This window comes from Gastrolobium bilobum, unplaced genomic scaffold, assembly GCF_033153095.1.
Source record: "Gastrolobium bilobum isolate Gb01-03AN ecotype WA unplaced genomic scaffold, APGP_CSIRO_Gbil_v1 utg7290, whole genome shotgun sequence".
NCBI classification, from domain to species: Eukaryota; Viridiplantae; Streptophyta; class Magnoliopsida; order Fabales; family Fabaceae; genus Gastrolobium; species Gastrolobium bilobum.
In genome coordinates this window covers 303,870-323,206 of record NW_026898915.1, presented here as the reverse complement: position 1 = coordinate 323,206, position 19,337 = coordinate 303,870, and the positions used below count along the sequence as shown (strand labels likewise).

The 19,337-nt window shown below is 33.9% G+C and overlaps 3 protein-coding genes across 4 annotated transcripts; 1 reads left to right on the top strand and 2 right to left on the bottom strand.

Moving 5' to 3' along the window:
- Positions 1–8,403: 8,403 nt before the first annotated feature.
- Positions 8,404–10,350, bottom strand: LOC133285447 (small ribosomal subunit protein uS13z/uS13y/uS13x-like). Its single transcript, XM_061482666.1, has 4 exons — positions 10,227–10,350; positions 9,945–10,105; positions 9,212–9,400; positions 8,404–8,786 (listed from the first exon to the last, which is right to left on the bottom strand). The coding sequence occupies exons 1-4, from the start codon at positions 10,227–10,229 to the stop codon at positions 8,681–8,683; spliced, it is 459 nt and encodes a 152-aa protein (XP_061338650.1). The 5' UTR covers positions 10,230–10,350; the 3' UTR covers positions 8,404–8,680.
- A 125-nt stretch (positions 10,351–10,475) lies between these two features.
- On the top strand, positions 10,476–12,662 carry LOC133285446 (photosystem II D1 precursor processing protein PSB27-H2, chloroplastic). 2 transcript variants are annotated; one of them, XM_061482665.1, is made up of 4 exons: positions 10,476–10,528; positions 11,238–11,394; positions 11,794–12,206; positions 12,358–12,662. In XM_061482665.1, exons 2-4 carry the CDS (start codon positions 11,313–11,315, stop codon positions 12,493–12,495), a joined length of 633 nt encoding a protein of 210 aa, XP_061338649.1. In that variant the 5' UTR covers positions 10,476–10,528; positions 11,238–11,312; the 3' UTR covers positions 12,496–12,662. The 2 variants fall into 2 exon arrangements, with proteins under 2 accessions (XP_061338649.1, XP_061338648.1); XM_061482664.1 differs by lacking the exon at positions 10,476–10,528 and having other exon boundaries at positions 10,557–11,394.
- A 247-nt stretch (positions 12,663–12,909) lies between these two features.
- Positions 12,910–18,200, bottom strand: LOC133285445 (imidazoleglycerol-phosphate dehydratase, chloroplastic-like). The gene is made up of 8 exons (XM_061482663.1): positions 17,883–18,200; positions 17,631–17,755; positions 15,376–15,480; positions 14,905–14,997; positions 14,437–14,511; positions 14,177–14,239; positions 13,765–13,874; positions 12,910–13,250 (listed from the first exon to the last, which is right to left on the bottom strand). Exons 1-8 carry the CDS (start codon positions 18,112–18,114, stop codon positions 13,223–13,225), a joined length of 831 nt encoding a protein of 276 aa, XP_061338647.1. The 5' UTR covers positions 18,115–18,200; the 3' UTR covers positions 12,910–13,222.
- Between the last annotated feature and the right edge of the window lie 1,137 nt (positions 18,201–19,337).

The following is a 19,337-nucleotide window of genomic DNA, read 5'->3' as shown; positions in this document are numbered from 1 at the left end:
CTCTAGTAGGAGGAAGTCAATATTAACATCAATATCAACAATATTTTTATCCCAAATTAATTGAGATCAGTAGTAGATAAACTCAAATAAAAGATAGAAAGGGTTGAAAAAAAGATAAAATAAAAAGTAAAAATAAATAAAATAGTAATAATATATATATATATGTATATGTATATAAATATAAAAGTGATAAAAGAAGAGGAGAGAGATGAAGAGGAAAAAGGACTAAAAATGGACCTTCTGGAACTAATAACAACGGGACTAATCCTCCATGCTTATAGCTTTCTGTTGGGTATAGCTCATACTTCGCATGCTGATGAAGACCCTTGTTGTAGGGGTCAGCAGAAAGGCAACTGGGGTCCCGCTCCCATGTCTAGGGGGCAGCGCCCCCCAGGCTCGGCCTGTAGAGGCTAGGTATTATTGTGGATCTTTGTGTTAGCACTTTAATCATTGATTCATGTTCAACAACAATCACATCAAGAACATGAAAGAGGATATTTAGAATTCATGAGTTTCACATAAACATTTGTCCATTAATGCGGAAAATCTTTAACAGTGGAATACTTTCTCAGAGTCTTGACTTTTTTCTGTTCTTGTATCTTCTTCAGATAGGGATGGGATACAACTCTCATAAGCAGACCCAGATGGACATTAATTTATCTCAGACACCAATAATCAGAAAATTGTCCATTATCCTTCTTATAACTGCATCTATCAACAGTTACACATTTAAGTAACTTCCCTTAACAATCAATTACCATTATGCCCTTTTATTAATTAAATCAGATAACACTTAATATTATACATGAGACAAATAGTTTTACATTCTCCCGTTTGGCTCATGTCATGAGGTGTCCCTTCATGATTTAATCAACATTCATTATAATGCGCATTTACTAGGCTAAAGGTTTCATACATTGACCTCATCATAATTCATTATTAGAAATGAAATCAACATGAGTCATGGCGGTTCTATGCTATCAAGTCGGCATAGTTCCTTCCATGTACCACTATATTGACTCTTCTTCCTAACATGATACTTTAATAGGAAGTACACATTATGTCCAACAATAATGTCTTCATTACGGACCATAAATATTTTCAATATCATCACATATACTTGCATGCATACATAAATTGAAAACAAGACAATGTGAGAAACATATATTCATCAATGAGCTCAGAGTGTCAACATTTAATACATAACAACAAGTATCATCATTCACTAGCTGACATAATGCCCATTCTACATACATGACCAGTAAACGTCTTGGGCGGTAATCCCTTCGTCAAGGGATCGGCTATCATAAGATGAGTGCTAATATGCTCTATAGACACTCTAAGTTTTTGAACCTCTTCTTTAACGACAAAGTATTTCAATTCCATATGTTTAGCACCTTTGGAATACTTGTCGTTTTTAGAAAAGAAGACCGCTGCGGAATTATCACAATAAATTTTCAGCGACTTTTCAATGTTGTCGACCAATCCAAGCCCTGAAATAAAGTTTCGTAGCCATTTAGCCTGAATCGTGGCTTTAAAGCATGCCACAAATTTAGCTTCCATAGTGAACGCAACAATTACAGTCTGCTTCGCACTTTTCCATGATATAGCTCCTTCAGCTAAAATATACAGGTAACCACATGCAGACTTTCTTGTGTCTACGCATCCTGCAAAATCCGAATCTGTGTATCCAATCACTTCAAGGTCGTTAGACCTTCTATAAGTAAGCATGTGACCTTTAGTTCCTTGCAAATATCTCAGAACTTTCTTTGCAGCTTTCCAACGATCCATACCGGGATTACTTTGGTATCTTCCCAACATCCCAACTGCAAAGCTAATATCTGGTCTTGTACAAGTTTGAGCATACATTAAGCTCCCAACTAATGATGCATACGAAATTGCTTCCAATTCTTTTCGTTCCAATTCATTTTTGGGACATTGCATGAGACTAAACTTATCTCCTTTCTGAATTGGAACTGGAGATGATGAGCAGTTTTCCATTATGAATCTCTCTAAAACTTTATTAATGTATGCTTTCTGAGACAAACCTAACAGTCCTTGTGATCTATCACGGAATATTTCTATTCCTATCACATAAGCTGCCTCACCCAATCTTTCATTTCGAAGTTACTAGAGAGAAACTTCTTAGTCTCATTTAAAAGACCAATATCGTTAGTTGCAAGCAAAATATCATCAACATACAGAATCAATAATATAAACTTGCTCCCACTGATCTTCAGATATATACATCGATCAACAATGTTTTCTTTAAATCCAAAGGAAACAACAATATCATTAAACTTAAGGTACCATTGTCGTTACGCTTGTTTAAGTCCGTATATTGATTTCTTAAGTTTGCACACCATGTGCTCTTTACCCTTTTCTATGAACCTCATTGGTTGGTCCATGTACACATTTTCATCTAAATTCCCATTTAGAAAAGTAGTTTTTACATCCATCTGGTGTAACTCTAGATCATAATGAGCCACCAATGCCATAATGATTCTTAGAGAATCCTTTTTTGAAACTGGTGAAAAAGTTTCTTTATAGTCATGCCATCTTTCTGAGTGAATCCTTTTGCAACTAGTCTGGTCTTGTGGCGTTCCAAGTTACCATGAGAGTCACGTTTGGTCTTAAAGACCCATTTACAACCAACTATCTTGCACCCTTATGGTAACTCAACAAGATCTCAAACCTTATTCTATTCCATAGATTTCAACTCATTTTTCATGGCATCTAACCACTTATCACCATTATTACCATTCATGGCTTGTGAAAATGTTACTGGATCATCCTGAATACCCAAGTCAAAATCAGACTCTTGTAGATATACCACATAATCATTATAAATGGCAGATCTCCTTTTTCTTTGAGATCTTCTTAATGCTATTTGTTGTGGTTCTTTTACTATGGGTTCATTCGGTTCATCAACAATGATTTCTTCATGAGTAGTGGGATTATCAACTCGTCCATCATTATTATTGATTGGTTCAATAACATGAGGAACAACGACTTTGCTAGAGCTACAAGTCAATGGAACTTGTATTCTCACTTCATGAATATCCACTTTACGTGGTATTTCACTCCCACTAGCTTCACCATTCTCAATGAACCTTGCATTTCCAGATTCAATAATCCTCGTAGTATGATAAAGATAGTAAAATCTATACCTTTTCGATTTTTCTGGATAACCAATGAAATAACCACTTATTGTCCTTGCATCCAGTTTCTTTTCTTGCGGATTGTAGTATCTAATCTCTGCCTGACAACCCCAAACATGCAGGTGTCTTATACTAGGTTTCCTTCCAGTCCAAAGTTCAAAAGGAGTCTTTGGAACTGACTTACTAGGAACCCTATTCAATACGTACATGGCAATTTTTAGAGCATAAGTCCATAATGAAATGGGTAAAGAAGAGTTGCTTAACATACTCCTAACCATATCCAGTAAGGTCCTATTACGCCTTTCTGACACACCATTATGTTGTGGTGTACCAGATATCGTGTATTGAGCACAAATACCATGCTTTTCCAGGAATTTAGCAAATGGGCCCGTATGTTGTCCACTTTTATCATACCTTCCATAATATTCATCACCCCTATCAGACCTGACAATTTTCACCTTTTTGTCTAATTGTCTTTCAACTTTACTAATATAAATTTCTAAAGCATTTGCAGCTTGAGACTTATCATGCAGTAAATAGACATAACCATAACGTGAATAATCATCGATGAAGGTGATAAAATATTTTTCTTTATTGAAAGCATTAACATCAAACGGACCACATACATCAGTGTGTATAATTTTAAGAAGCTGAGTGCTTCTTGTGGCTCCTTTCTTTGTGTGTTTAGTTTGTTTTCCTTTAATACAATCCACACAAACATTTAAATTAGTAAAATCTAAATCCGGAAGGATTTCATTCTTCACCAATCTTTTCATTCTTTCTTTGGAAACGTGTCCCAAACGTTTGTGCCACAAGTAAGCGGAACATTCATTAATTAAGGTACGTTTAGTACCAACATTATGATGCAAAGTCATAAGCGTTTCAGCATAAAGATTATCAAGACATAATTTATATAATCCATCACATAAAGTATCATTACCAATCAAATGATTGTGCTTGTACAAACTGAAACTACCACTACCAAATTTAAAAGAGTATCCAACAACATCAAGTTTGGAAATTGAAACTAAATTCCTAGATATACTAGGGACATAAAGAGTTTCACATAAGTCCAAATGAAATCCACTGTCGAGAATTAAACGGTACGTCCCAACAGCTTTCACCGGAACTTTCACTCTATTGCCCATAAAGACAAACTTTTCATTTGGTCTTGTGGTTTGGGTCATAAGGAATCCATGCATTGTATTAGAAACATGAGTAGTACAACCAGAATCAATCCACCACGTATAATAAGGAACTTCAGCCAAGTTTGATTCATAACATACATAAGCACTAGACTTACCTTTCTTTTCGAACCAAGCCTTACGTTTCAGGCAATCCTTTTCGAAATGTCCTTCCTTTTTACAGAAATGGCATCTCATCTTTGCATTACTTTCCTTTTTGTGGATTTTAGAAGAAGAGGCCTCATCCATCTTAAGAGGTCCTCCTCCTCCTCCTTTCTTCTTATGCTTCTTAGTTTTATTCTTTTCAGCTCATTGATGCTTCACATAATTTATGGAATGAGCTCCGTGATTCTTGAGTCTGATTTCCTCCTGAACTAGCATATTGTGCAATTCATGCACATTCCATTTATCTTTCATGGTGTTATAGTTCATTTGGAAAGGACCATACTCAGACGGTAATGAGTTCAATACGAACTGCACCAGGAAATTCTCATCCACAGCCATTCCCTATGATTTCAATTTTGCCGCAATGCTTGTCATATCAATAACATGCTCATGCATAGTACGCGAACCATCAAATTTCATGTTGGTCAGTGTACTCATAAGTGTCCCAGCAAGAGACTTATCAGCAATTTGGGAGCGTTCTTCCACAAGTTTCATCATTTCTATGGCACTTTCAGTTTGTGGAAGAGCTGACTTAATGTTGCTTGCAATGCTCATTTTCATGTACATCAGACTCAATATGTTGGATCTTTCTCAATTCTTAAAATGGTTCCTTTCATCCTCAGTGCTTTCAGGAGTAACAGCACAAAATATCTCTTCTCTAAGAGCCATATCCATATCCATTACCCCAAGGTAAAATTGGATTTGCTCTTTCCATTCAGAGAAGTTCAGCCATTAAAAACTGCAACAGTTAAGAACATGGAATGTGTGGCAACAGGTTCTGCGAGGAATAACATTTAAAAAACATTAATGTTTTGAGTCATACATATCACATACTAACATACTTCACAGATTCAAATATACTAACTTCAATGCATATCAATGTTCACCTTTGGGGATCCATCAATATACACATTAACCATAATGATGTTATATAAATTTCACATAATTTGGCAATGATGCATACCCCTATCAGAAATATTTGTCATCTTTGAATGTCCAAATGCAAGGAAATATGCCAACAATAGCAACGTCCATGTTCATTTTATAAAACAAATAATCATCCTTTAGGTTGATCCCTAACTGTCCTATAATAATGAACTTCAATATACCACAACATGAAAATTATTTCATACTCTTCATAGCATCACAGTCATGGTAATTGAAACAGAATCATAATATTTGAAATTAAAATAACTCTTCAAGATTTGGCCACTTTGGTGACTAACAGATCTACCATATTTAATTCCAAAACTTTGTCCAATTTTCATGTATATCAATGTCCTTTCATGTTTTCCCAATAATTCATAAAATGGAATAAACATATGATAGTGACACACTTTTCCAGTACAAGGACCAAAGAGTTGGCGCGAGTTAACGCCGTTCCCGCACTGTAATCCAATAAAATCTCCAGTGAAGTGGCGCGGATCAGCGCCAATTTGGCGCGATCCCGCGCCATAATCAAGTAAATGTCCACGTACAATTTACATCAGCAAAAGCAAATTACCAAAAGTAATAGTGAATTGAATTCAAAGAATATATTGAAATCCAACAATGATGCACGGTTACCGAAAAGTCATATGCTTCTCCAAATCAATATGAAACAGCGATCTGTGTATAAAACTTGAAGGTAAAGGGTTGTAAATTTCAAATGCTATTCCATGGACACAAAATCGAGACAAGTAAGATATCTCAGTGTCCCTCACGTTTTCCAACTTTCATATTTTCAACAATGATCGTGAATTTTTTTATTTTTTTTCAAAAACCCTAACTTTTCATGAATTAAGAATCATTCATAATCTATGAAAAAACATAAATTCTTAAACACATGATCTGATACCACATGTTAGCACTTTAATCATTGATTTATGTTCAACAACAATCACATCAAGAACATGAAAGAGGATTTTTAGAATTCATGAGTTTCACATAAACGTACCTTTGTCCATTAATGCGGAAAATCTTTAACAATGGAATACTTTCTCAGAGTCTTGACCCTTTTCTGTTCTTGTATCTTCTTCAGATAGGGATAGGATACAACTCTCATAGGCAGACCCATATGAACGTTAATTTCTCTCAGACACCAATAATCAGAAAACTGTCCATTATCCTTCTTATAACTGCACCTATCAACAGTTACACCTTTAAGTAACTTCCCTTAACAGTCAATTACCATTATGCCCTTTTATTAATTAAATCAGATAACACTTAATATTATACATGAGACAAATAGTTTTATACTCTGATCTATTGTAATTTTCTTAGTAGTTTGGACTTGGACCAATGAATAACTGCTGTTAGGATTTTTCTAATCCTATTTATACTCTCCTTGTAAATCGAGTGACTTGTAACGAGTGACGGTGAGGTGAATATAGCACAGAGAAGCTGAATGTGGCCTAAATTGGGTGAACCAGAGTAAATCCCTGTGTCTATTCTCTCTCTCTCTCTTTCTCTTTCCGTTTGCAATTTGTGTGATTGTCGATTTCTAACACTTTCCTCCATTTTTTCTAAGGCACATTGTACATCAATCTATATCGCAATCCATTAAGTTTTGTTTTACTATCTTTTCCCAAGTAAGTTTCGATCTACCTCTACCTTTCTTTGTGTTGAGCTCTTGGTAATAAATTTTTGTTCTTACGGGAACATTCAGAGACCTTCTCATTACGTGCCCAAACCACTTCAATCTATGTTCTCTCATCTTTTCAGCCACCGGTAGTATTCCTATCTTTCGTCGAATATTTTCATTTCTTATCCTATCCATCTTCGTATAACTACACATTCATCTTATAACTGGGTTGATGATAATAAATTTGGAGCTGGAAAATAAGCCCTCAACGAAACCAAATTGGGTGGTGAAGTCAACGCACCATCTCCATGTGTCGCTCAAATATTTTCTCACTTGCTCCAGCATGTAATATTGTAACCCCTGCAGCAAAAATCCTAGCTTTCCACTCTTGTGTGCATACTCCTCCTTCTTAATCTTTCCATCTGTTTCAATGTCATTCTGTGTTTATACCCGGGAAGATATTTCTAACATCTATTCCTAACAAACGTAATCACACATACTAGCGTAAAAATAGTGACAACTACAATCCCAAACCTAAGCGAGAACTTAAAATATTACTAATGCATAATTTACGAATGAAATACTCTAGTTAGAAATCAGACTCACTACATTTTTATCAATGTCAATGAAATACGAAAATTCATTTCTATCTATTTAAAAAACAAAGTCTATATAACAGAGGATAATATTCCATCTTATCTAATTTGCTAGTCCTCTGAGAAATGAAGTGTACTAGTAGACTTAAATTAAAACAATTCGAAATTTGATTGAAAGTCAACCAACACAACTAAATAAACCATATGACCCTTTTCGTGAATGCTTAGATTAGCTTATTTAGACAAAATAATTACTTCGTTTTTAACAGATTGTTGACCAAGCTTTTGAAAAAAAAAAATTATTCTTTTCAAAATAAGGTAAAACAAAGATGCTAGTCAATAGGTTAATACTTTGAAATTAACTTCAATAACAACTCTCTAACCCGTGTAATGTATGAATATTTTAAACTTAGATATTATTAAAAATTATAAGAATAATCAGCTCCTTTCTTTTTTTTTTACATTTTTTTAAAAAAACTCTATGGGCAGATCATTTTGAATATCCTCACCTGCGGATTTTCTATCTACAATTCTCTCATTTTCTGCCCATTAATCATAGGAAAACTTCCAAGCAAGATATCACATTTTTGTTGAGCATTATTGCAGCAAAAAGGAGGGCAAGCATCAGAACATTGCACGGAATATGATACTGTTACTTTCATCTTGCTACTATCGACATAACATCAACAACAATCAGCTTTTCACTATTATTGGTTTTACAGTGTCCTGTCTTAATGCATAAACATTTTGTAACATCATGAAGACATTAAAGAGACTGAATAATTGCAATACCATGGAAATAAATAATGAACTTTTAAAATATAAGAGAATGATTTCATAGTAGCAAAATGAAGCAGAGTAAAATGTAAAATTTTCCCAAACAAGAGAGACAAAGTAAAAAAGGCATAAAAGACATCTAGACATTGTGAATCTCTAACCAAGAAAATCACAAAGGAGAACCAAGACCGCAAAACTTCAGGCTGAAGAATGAAAACTTGAAGGACACCAAACCTAACGCTTCTTAGAGACACCAACAGTCTTGCCCCTGCGTCCTGTGGTCTTGGTATGCTGTCCACGAACTCGAAGACCCCAGTAGTGACGCAGACCTCGGTGGTTTCTGCATATCAACGAATCATATTACATCTTATGACAAGAAATTAATCAGTCCGTTAAGGTCATCTTCTATGCATGATGCCATGACTCATAACTAAACATTAGAAAAACAAGGGAGACCAAAATTCAGAGCGAGACATGGGCACTTTAGAAGGGAAAATTAAGAGACAAATGGATGAAACCATCCTGTTCCTCCGGTTTTTGACTCCTGGTAGAGAAAAGGGATCAAATTTAAAAGTACAATTACATATTCATAATCTCACACAACTACTTGGATTGATAACCCTTACATGAAAAAAAGTTATACACACCACAAAATACACATATTTGACACTTCTGTTATTCTGCACAGATGCCATGTAAAAGGGGAGTAAACACGGAAAACACAATATAGGTAAAAAGTTGAATAACAGAAAAACAATGACCAACCTTATCTTCTTCAAACGCTCCAGATCATCCCTGAGTTTCATGTCCAATGCATTGGACACAACCTGCGAGTATTTGCCATCCTTGTAATCCTTCTTCCTGTTGAGGAACCAGTCAGGAATCTTGAATTGGCGTGGATTTGCCACAACCACCATCAGCTGATCAAGTTCAGCAGCTGTTAGTTCACCGGCTCTGCAGCAGACCATTTGAAACCGAATTTAGTTAAGATGAAAGCAACAGTTTCCAAATGCTAAACACAGCAAACTACGATCTCTATATTAAAAAAAAAAAAAATAGAAATTGATGCAACACTTACACATAATATTAATAAGCAACAAATTTCAAAATTAAAAAAGGGCTGAATCCTTTTTTGCTATGAACTAATTTAATGTCAAAATTATATATAGTGCTTGAATTAAGTGCAGATAAACATGCATATTACTCAAAAGTCAAAACCATTACAAAGCAACTTATGCCGCAGTTCTGATTTTCACACAATTTTCCAAAAAATAAAATCCTTGCAGCTATTGGCACTGGCAGTTTTGTGATAAATGGGAAATGGGTATAGAGATAATATGAACCCACAACTCAAACATGTAAAAACTAACAAACAAAGCACATTAAGGGGTACCCATCAATTTTTATTTATTCAATGTTAACCAAATTTGAAAATCCGGATGAGATTGCCAAAAATACAAAAAAAACAAAAAACAAAAAAAAGGTAGAAAAATAAAACCTTTTGTTCATGTCGACATCGGCTTTTTTGCAAACTATGTTGGCGAAACGGCGACCAATACCTTTGATGGAGGTAAGGGCAAACATGATATTCTGCTTTCCATCGACATTCGTGTTCAGAACACGAAGAATGTGCTGGAATTCCTCGTTCGCTACCAGAGACTGCATTAACAACAACCCATCAACACCCCTAAGAGAAAAATCCAATATTTACAATGAAAGATGCCCAAAAAATATCTAAAAGCGAGACAACACGCGAATCATGCATGTTGAAATGACTCACCATAGTAGAGTCTCTCTCTCTCTGAAGTCAAAAAGCAAGAGAGCAAAGAAAAAGAGGAACCGAAGCAGTGAACTGAAGACGACACTCTTAAAAGAACAAAAACCCTAAAAACATCATTCACCGGGACGCAGGGATTAAAGTGTGATTAAGTAAAGATTTGGGTACATTTTGTAAAAATGGAAAGTATACGCATATCTTGTTGTAATGACCGTTTTAGCCTTGCCCTTTGGATAAGCCCCCTCTGTGCATTTTGAACGAAGGGTGTTGAGGCAGATATTCTTGGGAGCCTGTGAGTTACACCGGTAAGTAAAAAAAAAAAACATCCTCGTTTCTTCCAAATGCTTTCATTAACTATATGCGATGTTCAATAATTCTTTTAAAAATTTTAGTCATTAAGTTCTACAACGCGCCTGAAAAGTTTGGAATTTTAATTTTGATTCATGATGCTGAATTTTTCAACCTTTTTATTGCTACACTCGCCAATGGAACACTTGTCAGATGTTGCTTGCTAGTTTTTGTTTCTAAAATCATTTCAGCACAAGAATTGCGTGTGGTTCATGAGTCATTGGATTGCAGAACATTTATAAGTTTTTTTTTTTTTAAAAAAAAAAATTTAAATCCGGGAGAATTCAGGTTCAGTTATTTCTCAAACTTGCGAATTCCAGCGTGGTGAGTGGAAATTTTTATTATATTGATTTTGGGTATGTTCTCAAATTTGTTATTGTCGAACGACCCTAGGAAGTGAGCTCTCAAATGAATAAGTCTTGCAGCATTAAAGAGACTGCACATAGTTACAGTCTGCATGCCACTTTTCATCTTTTAAAATGTTCATCCTCTTCATTTTGATTTAGCCCCCTGATATATGTATATGTTATCAGTGTTAAGTGTTCAACTATCCATGATTCAATGAAGAAAACAAGGGTATCGCATTGCATATAGTTTTATGATTAATGAGAGAAAAATTATGAATAATTTCATGACTCGTAAAGTTGAAATGCTATGCTTCACCAGCATGATCGAAGAGACTATTGTTGCTTCGTGTACTCAGTAAATGTAACTCAGCATAGTGGAAATTTATTAAGGAGGATGGCAATTATCCTTGGAGCAAATATGTGTTACATTACAAGTTCCAAAACGAATAAAGGGATCAAAAGATTTGATATTGAAGGTATGTCCTAAAAATTTGCAACTTTTTCCTTCCTCTCTTTCTTTTCTCGATTCTTCATTCCTTGTATGAAAAATTAGTGTGCACCTTCGGTGTTGCATAGTATATTTGCTGTTTCCGTATCAACTAATTCATCTTGAATTATTCTTCTTCCTTAAGGTTCTTGTAACACCATTTTGTTATACTAAAGGGATTACATAATTCATTTGAATTGTTATTTTCTGATTGAGTATTTTTTGAGATTATGACTTAATCTGGCGAAGAAGGAATAACATTGTCTCAGAAAATTAAAATAAAGAAAGAAAGTAGAACGAGTAACAATATAATAACTTAAAGAGTGGACAACATAATTGCACAATAGTAGGACCTTCATTTATTGACTGCTTCTGCAAACTATAACAGATAAACTGCAATCCAGGTCTAATATTGCACTGCCTCCTGTGGAAGCTTCATCAAGTAGTCGCAGGCATCTTTTAGTCAATGTTGGCTCTTCATTGGTTACAATGACATGCTGTTGTGGTTTATCACCATTAATGGTATGGGCTGAAGAGAAGTCAACTGATAAAGAGGAAGATGATACAGGGGTTATTGGGACCATAAAATCATTACTTGATCCTAACGAGAAAACAAAGTCTGGAAAGTTGTTGCCAAAGGCTTACTTGAAGTCAGCAAGAGAGTTAGTGAAAACATTGCGTGAATCTTTAAACGAAGCCCCTGCTGATATTACCAAATTTAGACGTACTGCAGACGCAGCAAAGGAGTCAATTCGAGAGTATTTGGGCAGTTGGAGGGGACAGCAAACTGTTGTTCAAGAAGTACGTACTTTTAACTGGACTCTTTTTAAGACTTTTAAAAGCAATGAAAATTCAATGCTTTGGCTAGTATATATATGTGGGTGGGGTATTTTGTTGCAGATCACCTTTTTTACAAATATATATGATCATGCTTTGGATTGATTCCCTGCAGGAATCATATGTTGTTTTGGAGAAAGCAATCAGATGTTTGGCAAACTTTTATTCAAAGGCAGGGCCATCAGCCCCACTGGCGGAGGAAGTCAAGTCTGAAATATTGGATTATCTAAATACTGCTGAAGAATTTTTGTAGAACATCTTCCAATAGGTGTTGTATAAACAAAACCATTTCAAACTCCCTGGATACCAGGTGGTATGTGATTAAGTCATTTTATTCTTCATTAAAATTAACTTTAGTTCCAAAAAAAATTGAATATTTTTTTTCATGTGAATTTTTACTTCCCTAGTCTTGATTCATGATTCCAACCCCACCTCCTTGTTTTTGTTTCCCAAAAAGAAAAAGAAAAAAAGAGGACCGTGGGAAATAGAATCTCTTGATGCTTTAGGGACTCCCATTTCTTTATCTTAAGTTCTATCCTAAGAAAAGATCATAATACTTTTCAGTCCTTTGTTTTATTTCCTTTCATTTTCATTAGTTACAATTGTTTCCCATTCTATTCATAAATGACACTCAATCCTACGCTGGGTCATTCTGAGACATAAGAATCTGAACCATCCAAACAAAAAACAAAGTATATTCCACTTATTTTTTAAAAGAAAAAAGAACGTAAAAAAAAAAAAAAGCACTAAAATAATTTTTACTTCCAGAATAAATGTACCTACAACAATATTGGTTACAGAAGCCAGTAACTACTATACAGTAACAGGCCCACAGCACCGGCATTTATCATCACACGGCATCTAAGGACTAGCATTGTGGAGCCCGAAGTAATAATCATTATGGATGCATACACTTGGAAAACTATGGAGGTCCACTTCTATTCGTCGCTCAATCGAATTATGCACACCGGCTGAAGATATTAACTACGTGACAGAACCCCTTTTGAACTGCACATACGATAGTGTGGATAATATTAGATTTACATCACATGATAGTTTCCGTAGAAAAATTCCAAATGTTAATGCAAAAGCATGTAAGCAAACAAAACCCTGATTATGCCACCTTACAATTATCTGCTAGTAGTAGTGATGCTAACAGATATTTTTAAATATATATTTTCATGAGGGTATTCCACCTGTCGAACATAACAATCTCAGCACCCCCACTCCCCCCAGCATACACACAAACACAGCTGCAATATGCATCTCATAAAGGAATGGTAACAGTGATATGAAAAAATATATTTATTTTTTTAACAAGTAAAATTGATTATTCTATCATCTGAAGATACAAGGAACCGAACATTTGATCTTAGAGTAGAGAGGTCATCTTGTTATCAAGGTTCAAGGAGAAAAAAATGTAAATGGTTTCCAAGTAATACTTGCAGCACAAATATAGTGGAAAAATATAATTCTCATCATCTTTGTACAAAATCAAAAGGCAGTTTCAAAGATACCAGACCTTGGTACAGTTCCACGGCGACGTGGATCATACTCTGTTGCTTGTCGAAGAGCCCTTGCAAATGCTTTGAATGTTGCCTCAATTATATGATGGGAATTTTCTCCAGCAAGCTGTGCCCAAAAAAATACATATATATTCAGTTAAAAGGTTTTCAAAATTGGAATAAAAAACATGAACTAGAAAAAGGATAAAACCAAGAAAATTGAAGTTGGAATGTGTACTCACTACTCAATGCATGAAGAATATAGAAAGAGCATCTCAATTTTCTAACCTATGTGGTTATGGAATACTTCAAGGAAGCCTGGTAAAACATCTATGACATTGACTATGTTTCTTTCATAATGATATGCACAAACATACTTACAAATGCAATGCTATAACTGATTATGAAAAATATTTTATGCAATTATACCTGCCGAATGTGAAGTGTCATACCAGATGTGTTCACTAATGACTGGAAAAAATGCTCCACCAACTGCAAACGACAATATCCAGAGGATTCATTAGTAAATAATAATAAGAATAAAGGGAAAGGCGAAAGGAACAAGTATCATGATAAATGGTCCACATTAAGAAATATCCGGGCTGGAAGCATTTGAAGCTTAATAGTCAAAAGTCATATGGACAAAATTCTAAACTCAATGATGAAGTAATTAAACAGACATGCACTACCTGAGTGTCATATGTCCCAACCCTCTGAGTGGGTATGTCCAAATTATAATTTAGATGTGGTCGCCCAGATAAATCCTGGACAAGGTAAAGGAGGAAAGCTATAGTGAAGCATATAACACAATTTTAAAGAGGAAAAATAAGCTTACAAACGTGATCAAAATGGACACTAGAACTTCCTAGTTTCAATTCAGAAGCCTTGTATACAAGTACTGCTACAATTGATAAATAGGCCTCAACACAAGCTCATGGTGCCCCTTTATCGGACAATAACCGAACTTTAAGAATAGCCAGAATTTCTTGTTTCACATTAATCAACATGATAATGTATGATTGTTAAAATTGTAAATGTCATACTAACATTGTGTCAAAGTTTCTTTCTATATTTACCATATTTTTAAGCAAGGACAAATCACACTTCCCCCCCCCAATAAACGCATTAACTTAAAGTATGAAAAGTATGAAAATTACCAATGAAACGTGTATTAATGCTTCATCAAGTGGAGCAGAGAAGTCACCAAACCGGTTAATACCCTTCCTATCACCAAGAGCCTGCAGCAAAGCCTGAAGATGAAGTAATAGAAACCTCTTAGTTTTAATAAGAAGATAGATAAATGAAAATTCATTTAAAATATATATATATATATATATATATATATATATATATATATATATATATATATAGCGGAATTACAAATCCCTACTGTTGTAAGATTAGAATCAACATTAATCAGCATTACAACTGGAGCTATCAACAATTAGTTAGATGCCATTGTGCATAGAAAGGATAAAGTGAAATGTAAAGATATAAATTGCACAACAATCTTTAAATAATATCTTCAATGTAAAATAATGAAGCATGTTTCCGTTTCAAGGAACAACTTAAATATAGAAGACCAAAAAAAGAAGGAAAGAAACAGCTCCAATAGCCGATCGTAGTACCGTTCCAATAGTAAGTGCAACATCTTCATTTGTGTGATGATCATCAATATGTATATCACCTATAGCCTTTACATGTACATCGAATAGCCCATGTGAAGCAAGTTGCTGAAAAATCACAACCAAATTTAGTTTCCATAGCTGATAATCCATTGAACAATTTTAAATCCTTAACAGCCTTATTGTTTAGTTTTCAAGTTATAAGCAGAAAACAAAAATCTCATCATTTATGATCAGATTCTAACAATTCAGATCATTCCAAGGAGATGCATTCTTTTCTAAACAAGTCCGTTATTGATACCACATCCACCCAGCCTTTCATCTCTTATTCCAGGATTCCTATGTTTATTATTCTATTATAGCAAGAAGTCCAATGGAAAAGTACGCATTCTAATGTATTTTACTGAGCTAATATAAAGTGTACAGCAGACTGTATAGTATTTTCTTTTTGTAATTATTTTTAGCTTTTTCAAATTTATTTTTTGGGCCCTTTATTTTCATGTAAACAAAAATTATGTTAGGTTGACAAATTTTTTACATACGTTGAAATTATAGGGATGTAGCCTTGTAGGTAGGGAAGGAGAAACAGAAATAAAAGAGATACGCAGACTAATAAAATTATATTTATATTGGTGTGAAGGATGCATTACAAAAGATAAGCACTAACCCTTATTTATACTAATACTAGAATCCTGATCCTAATTAAATAAGAAAACAAATCATGAAATATAAAGAAATATGGAGACTATTCCGAAGAGATCATCTAAGATGTAAATGATAAAAAATAAACTATACATATAACCGAGTGGCAGTAAACGGGGCTAGACTGCATTAGAGATTGGGGACAGAGCCAAAATGCATCTGAGATTGGAGACAAGGCCAGACTGCATCTAGGACTGGAGATGAGGCTAGACTGCATCTGGAACGGAGTTAATCTAGGGAAAGACAGGCTGGAATGGAGCCACTCTGCGGCAAGAAAGGATGAAATGGAGCCAGTCTACAGAAAGACAAGCTAAAACTCTGCTAATTTGCAAAAAGAAAGACTAGAACAGAGACAATCTGAAAAAAGATAGGTTAAAATGGAGCCAATCTGCAGAAAAACAGGCTACAACGAAGTCACTATGCTAAAAGATAGGCAATAAAGGAGCCAATATGAGTAAAGACAGGCTAAAATGGAGCCAATATGTGGAAAGACATGCTAAAACAGAGTCTACATGTGGAAAGATAGGCTGAAACAGAGCCTATTTACGTAAAGAAGTTGGAACAACAGCAAGGACGTGCAACAGAATAAGAGCTCGGAACTTAAAAACTCAAAATGGCAAGTTGCAAAAGAGAGATGGGAGCAAACAAAAAACGAAATATGTAATCGATTTCCATTAACTTAAAACCAAAAAAGGGATGAAATATGCTGAAGGCGGATACCATGAATCACATACCGTGAATCACATACCATGAACTTTTGCATAGTTCATGGTATGTGAACCACATACCATGAATCACATACCATGAACTATGCAAAAGAGGAATAAAAAGGATAGAGATACTTAGACTAAAAAAATTAAATTAAATTTGTGCGAAGGATGCATTACAAAAGACAAGCACTAACATCTATTTATACTATTACTCGACTCTTCATTCTAATTAAATAAGAAAATATACAAAACATTCCTAAGAGATCATCTAAAATACTTTAAACTATTCCAAGATATAATCATGATATTATGAGATATTATTTAGATATTCTAACAATATAAAAAAGAAAATAATTAGTGTCTATTAAAGTTATTTGAGAAATAGATATATAAATTTAGAGTTTGAAAGGTATAAACAAGTCTTAAACCCATTTTGTCTCTTCAAGTTATATGAGTACATAGAACTTCATGAATCAAATATAAGGTGTGCAAAACTAACTTTTTTATAATGTGTGCAACCTAAATAAAGGTAAAAATTGTTTTGCACAACTCCTCAACATAAGTTTTTTTTTTTTACAATATCTCAACTTGTAGTAAAGTTAAGTGTCATTAAAATTCTAAAACTTTCACATATAACTGCTAAGATATTTATTGAAAAATACAACCTGAAAGTTTCACCGAATCAACTTTCAATAAAACTATACATTCAACTAAAGGAGGTAAAATTAAGTTAATAGTAGATTTAATTAGTTAATTTTTAATTATTTAATTTTGGCCCCCACGAGAAAATCAAAATATAAATCATCATGAACAAGAAGGTACTACAGTTGAGTTGAAATTACTGACATCAAGCATATGATCGAGGAAGGGAATTCCAGTACTACTATCAGCAACCCCAGAACCATCCAAGTTTATTTTGACTGAAACGTTGGTCTCCTTGGTGACCCTTTTCACCTCCCCAATTCTAACATCTGAAAATGATCAAGCAAACATTGAAATTCATTGGAAAATCCAAAATCTCAAGAGAATGACAATTTGAAATCACCATCTCGTGAAGGGAAAAAGGAACAAAGAAGAGAGCTTGATGTTTGTCTTGACCTGAGTCAACTGGCAAAGCTGTTGTAGCTGAAGTGTTGTTTCCCGCCAAAGCAGCGGAGGAGATGTTTCTTGGAGGATCATTTGAGGTGAGAGTGCGGTGATTGACTGAAAAGATTGAAGCTTGGAAAGGTGAGCATGTTGGGTTCGGTGTTCGCTGAAAAACCCTAACCCTAGATTTCAGAAGCAGAGATGAAGGACATTTTGGAAGACAAGGAGGTGCAGACAGCTCCATTCAGATAGTAAAACTACAGCTTATGAATCAAATGCGAGAATTATATTAACACTTTTCACAAATCTACTTATCAATCGAAAATAGAAATTTTCATTCGGAAGCTTCAAAATGCACAATTGTTAATGGGTCTTTATTTTATCATGTTAAAGGAAAGAAATTCCAACACTAAAGGACAACAAATAATAATAAAAAAAATGAAATGAGACACTTTCTTCGATAATTTTGTTTTGTCTTATCTTCACACATGATGATCAGATTATTTCTCTTACAACTTAAGTCATTTTTCCCATTGTTAATTATGTAATATATTTAATATGAGTTGAAAAAATCACAATTGTTAAGTGGACGGAAGCTCTTTCCGTTACGGTGTGTTTGATACAAGTTTTATTTTGAGTTTGAGGAGAAAGTGTGGATAGTTATTGAAAAATGTTTAATAATTCATTGGGCAAAATCCTTAATAATTCCAAGAGCAAAAGAAGCTAATGGAAGGTCTTTTTCATTTCAACAATTTATTTTTGGGTTTGTTTTTTCTAAAGTTATTTTAGATAATTTTATTTAATGTTCATTAAAACGACGTCGTTTTGGGACGAAAATTATGGTGTTTTTGTAATTTTAATTTATTTCAGGGTTATAATAATCTTTATCATTCTAATTTTTTAATTTTTCAACCCCAAAACGACGTCGTTTCGATGAACATTAAATAAAGTTGTCTAAAGTAACATTAGATACTTTTTCCCTTTATTTTTATATAATAAATTTAAGTCTTCCAGAGGGATAATTTATAGACGTAATTTCGGTCTCACATAATCACATGTTTTCTTCTTTTTGTGACAACATATTCAAAGTTTTTACTTTCCTTAATTCCATTTTTTTTTTATTGTAAAACTTTCCTTAAATCCTTTAATCACTGCTCAAATGTTTTTAATCAAACATTGAACATAATGAAATATTTATAAATTATCAGTCAAGCATTTTTCTTCAATTAAACTAATTTTTGGAATTTTTCAAATGCTTGAATATTTTTTATATTAATGAAATTTATTTATTATCAGTATCAATTAAACTTATTTTTTTAATTTTATAATATTTATATGCGAGATATTTACTCTTTTTTTTTTTTGGTATCCGATATTTACTACTTCAATATTAAGGATGAGACTCGGACTCCTTTTAAAATAAATTTATTTTCATTTTAAAGAAGTTTAGGATGTAGAACACGGTGA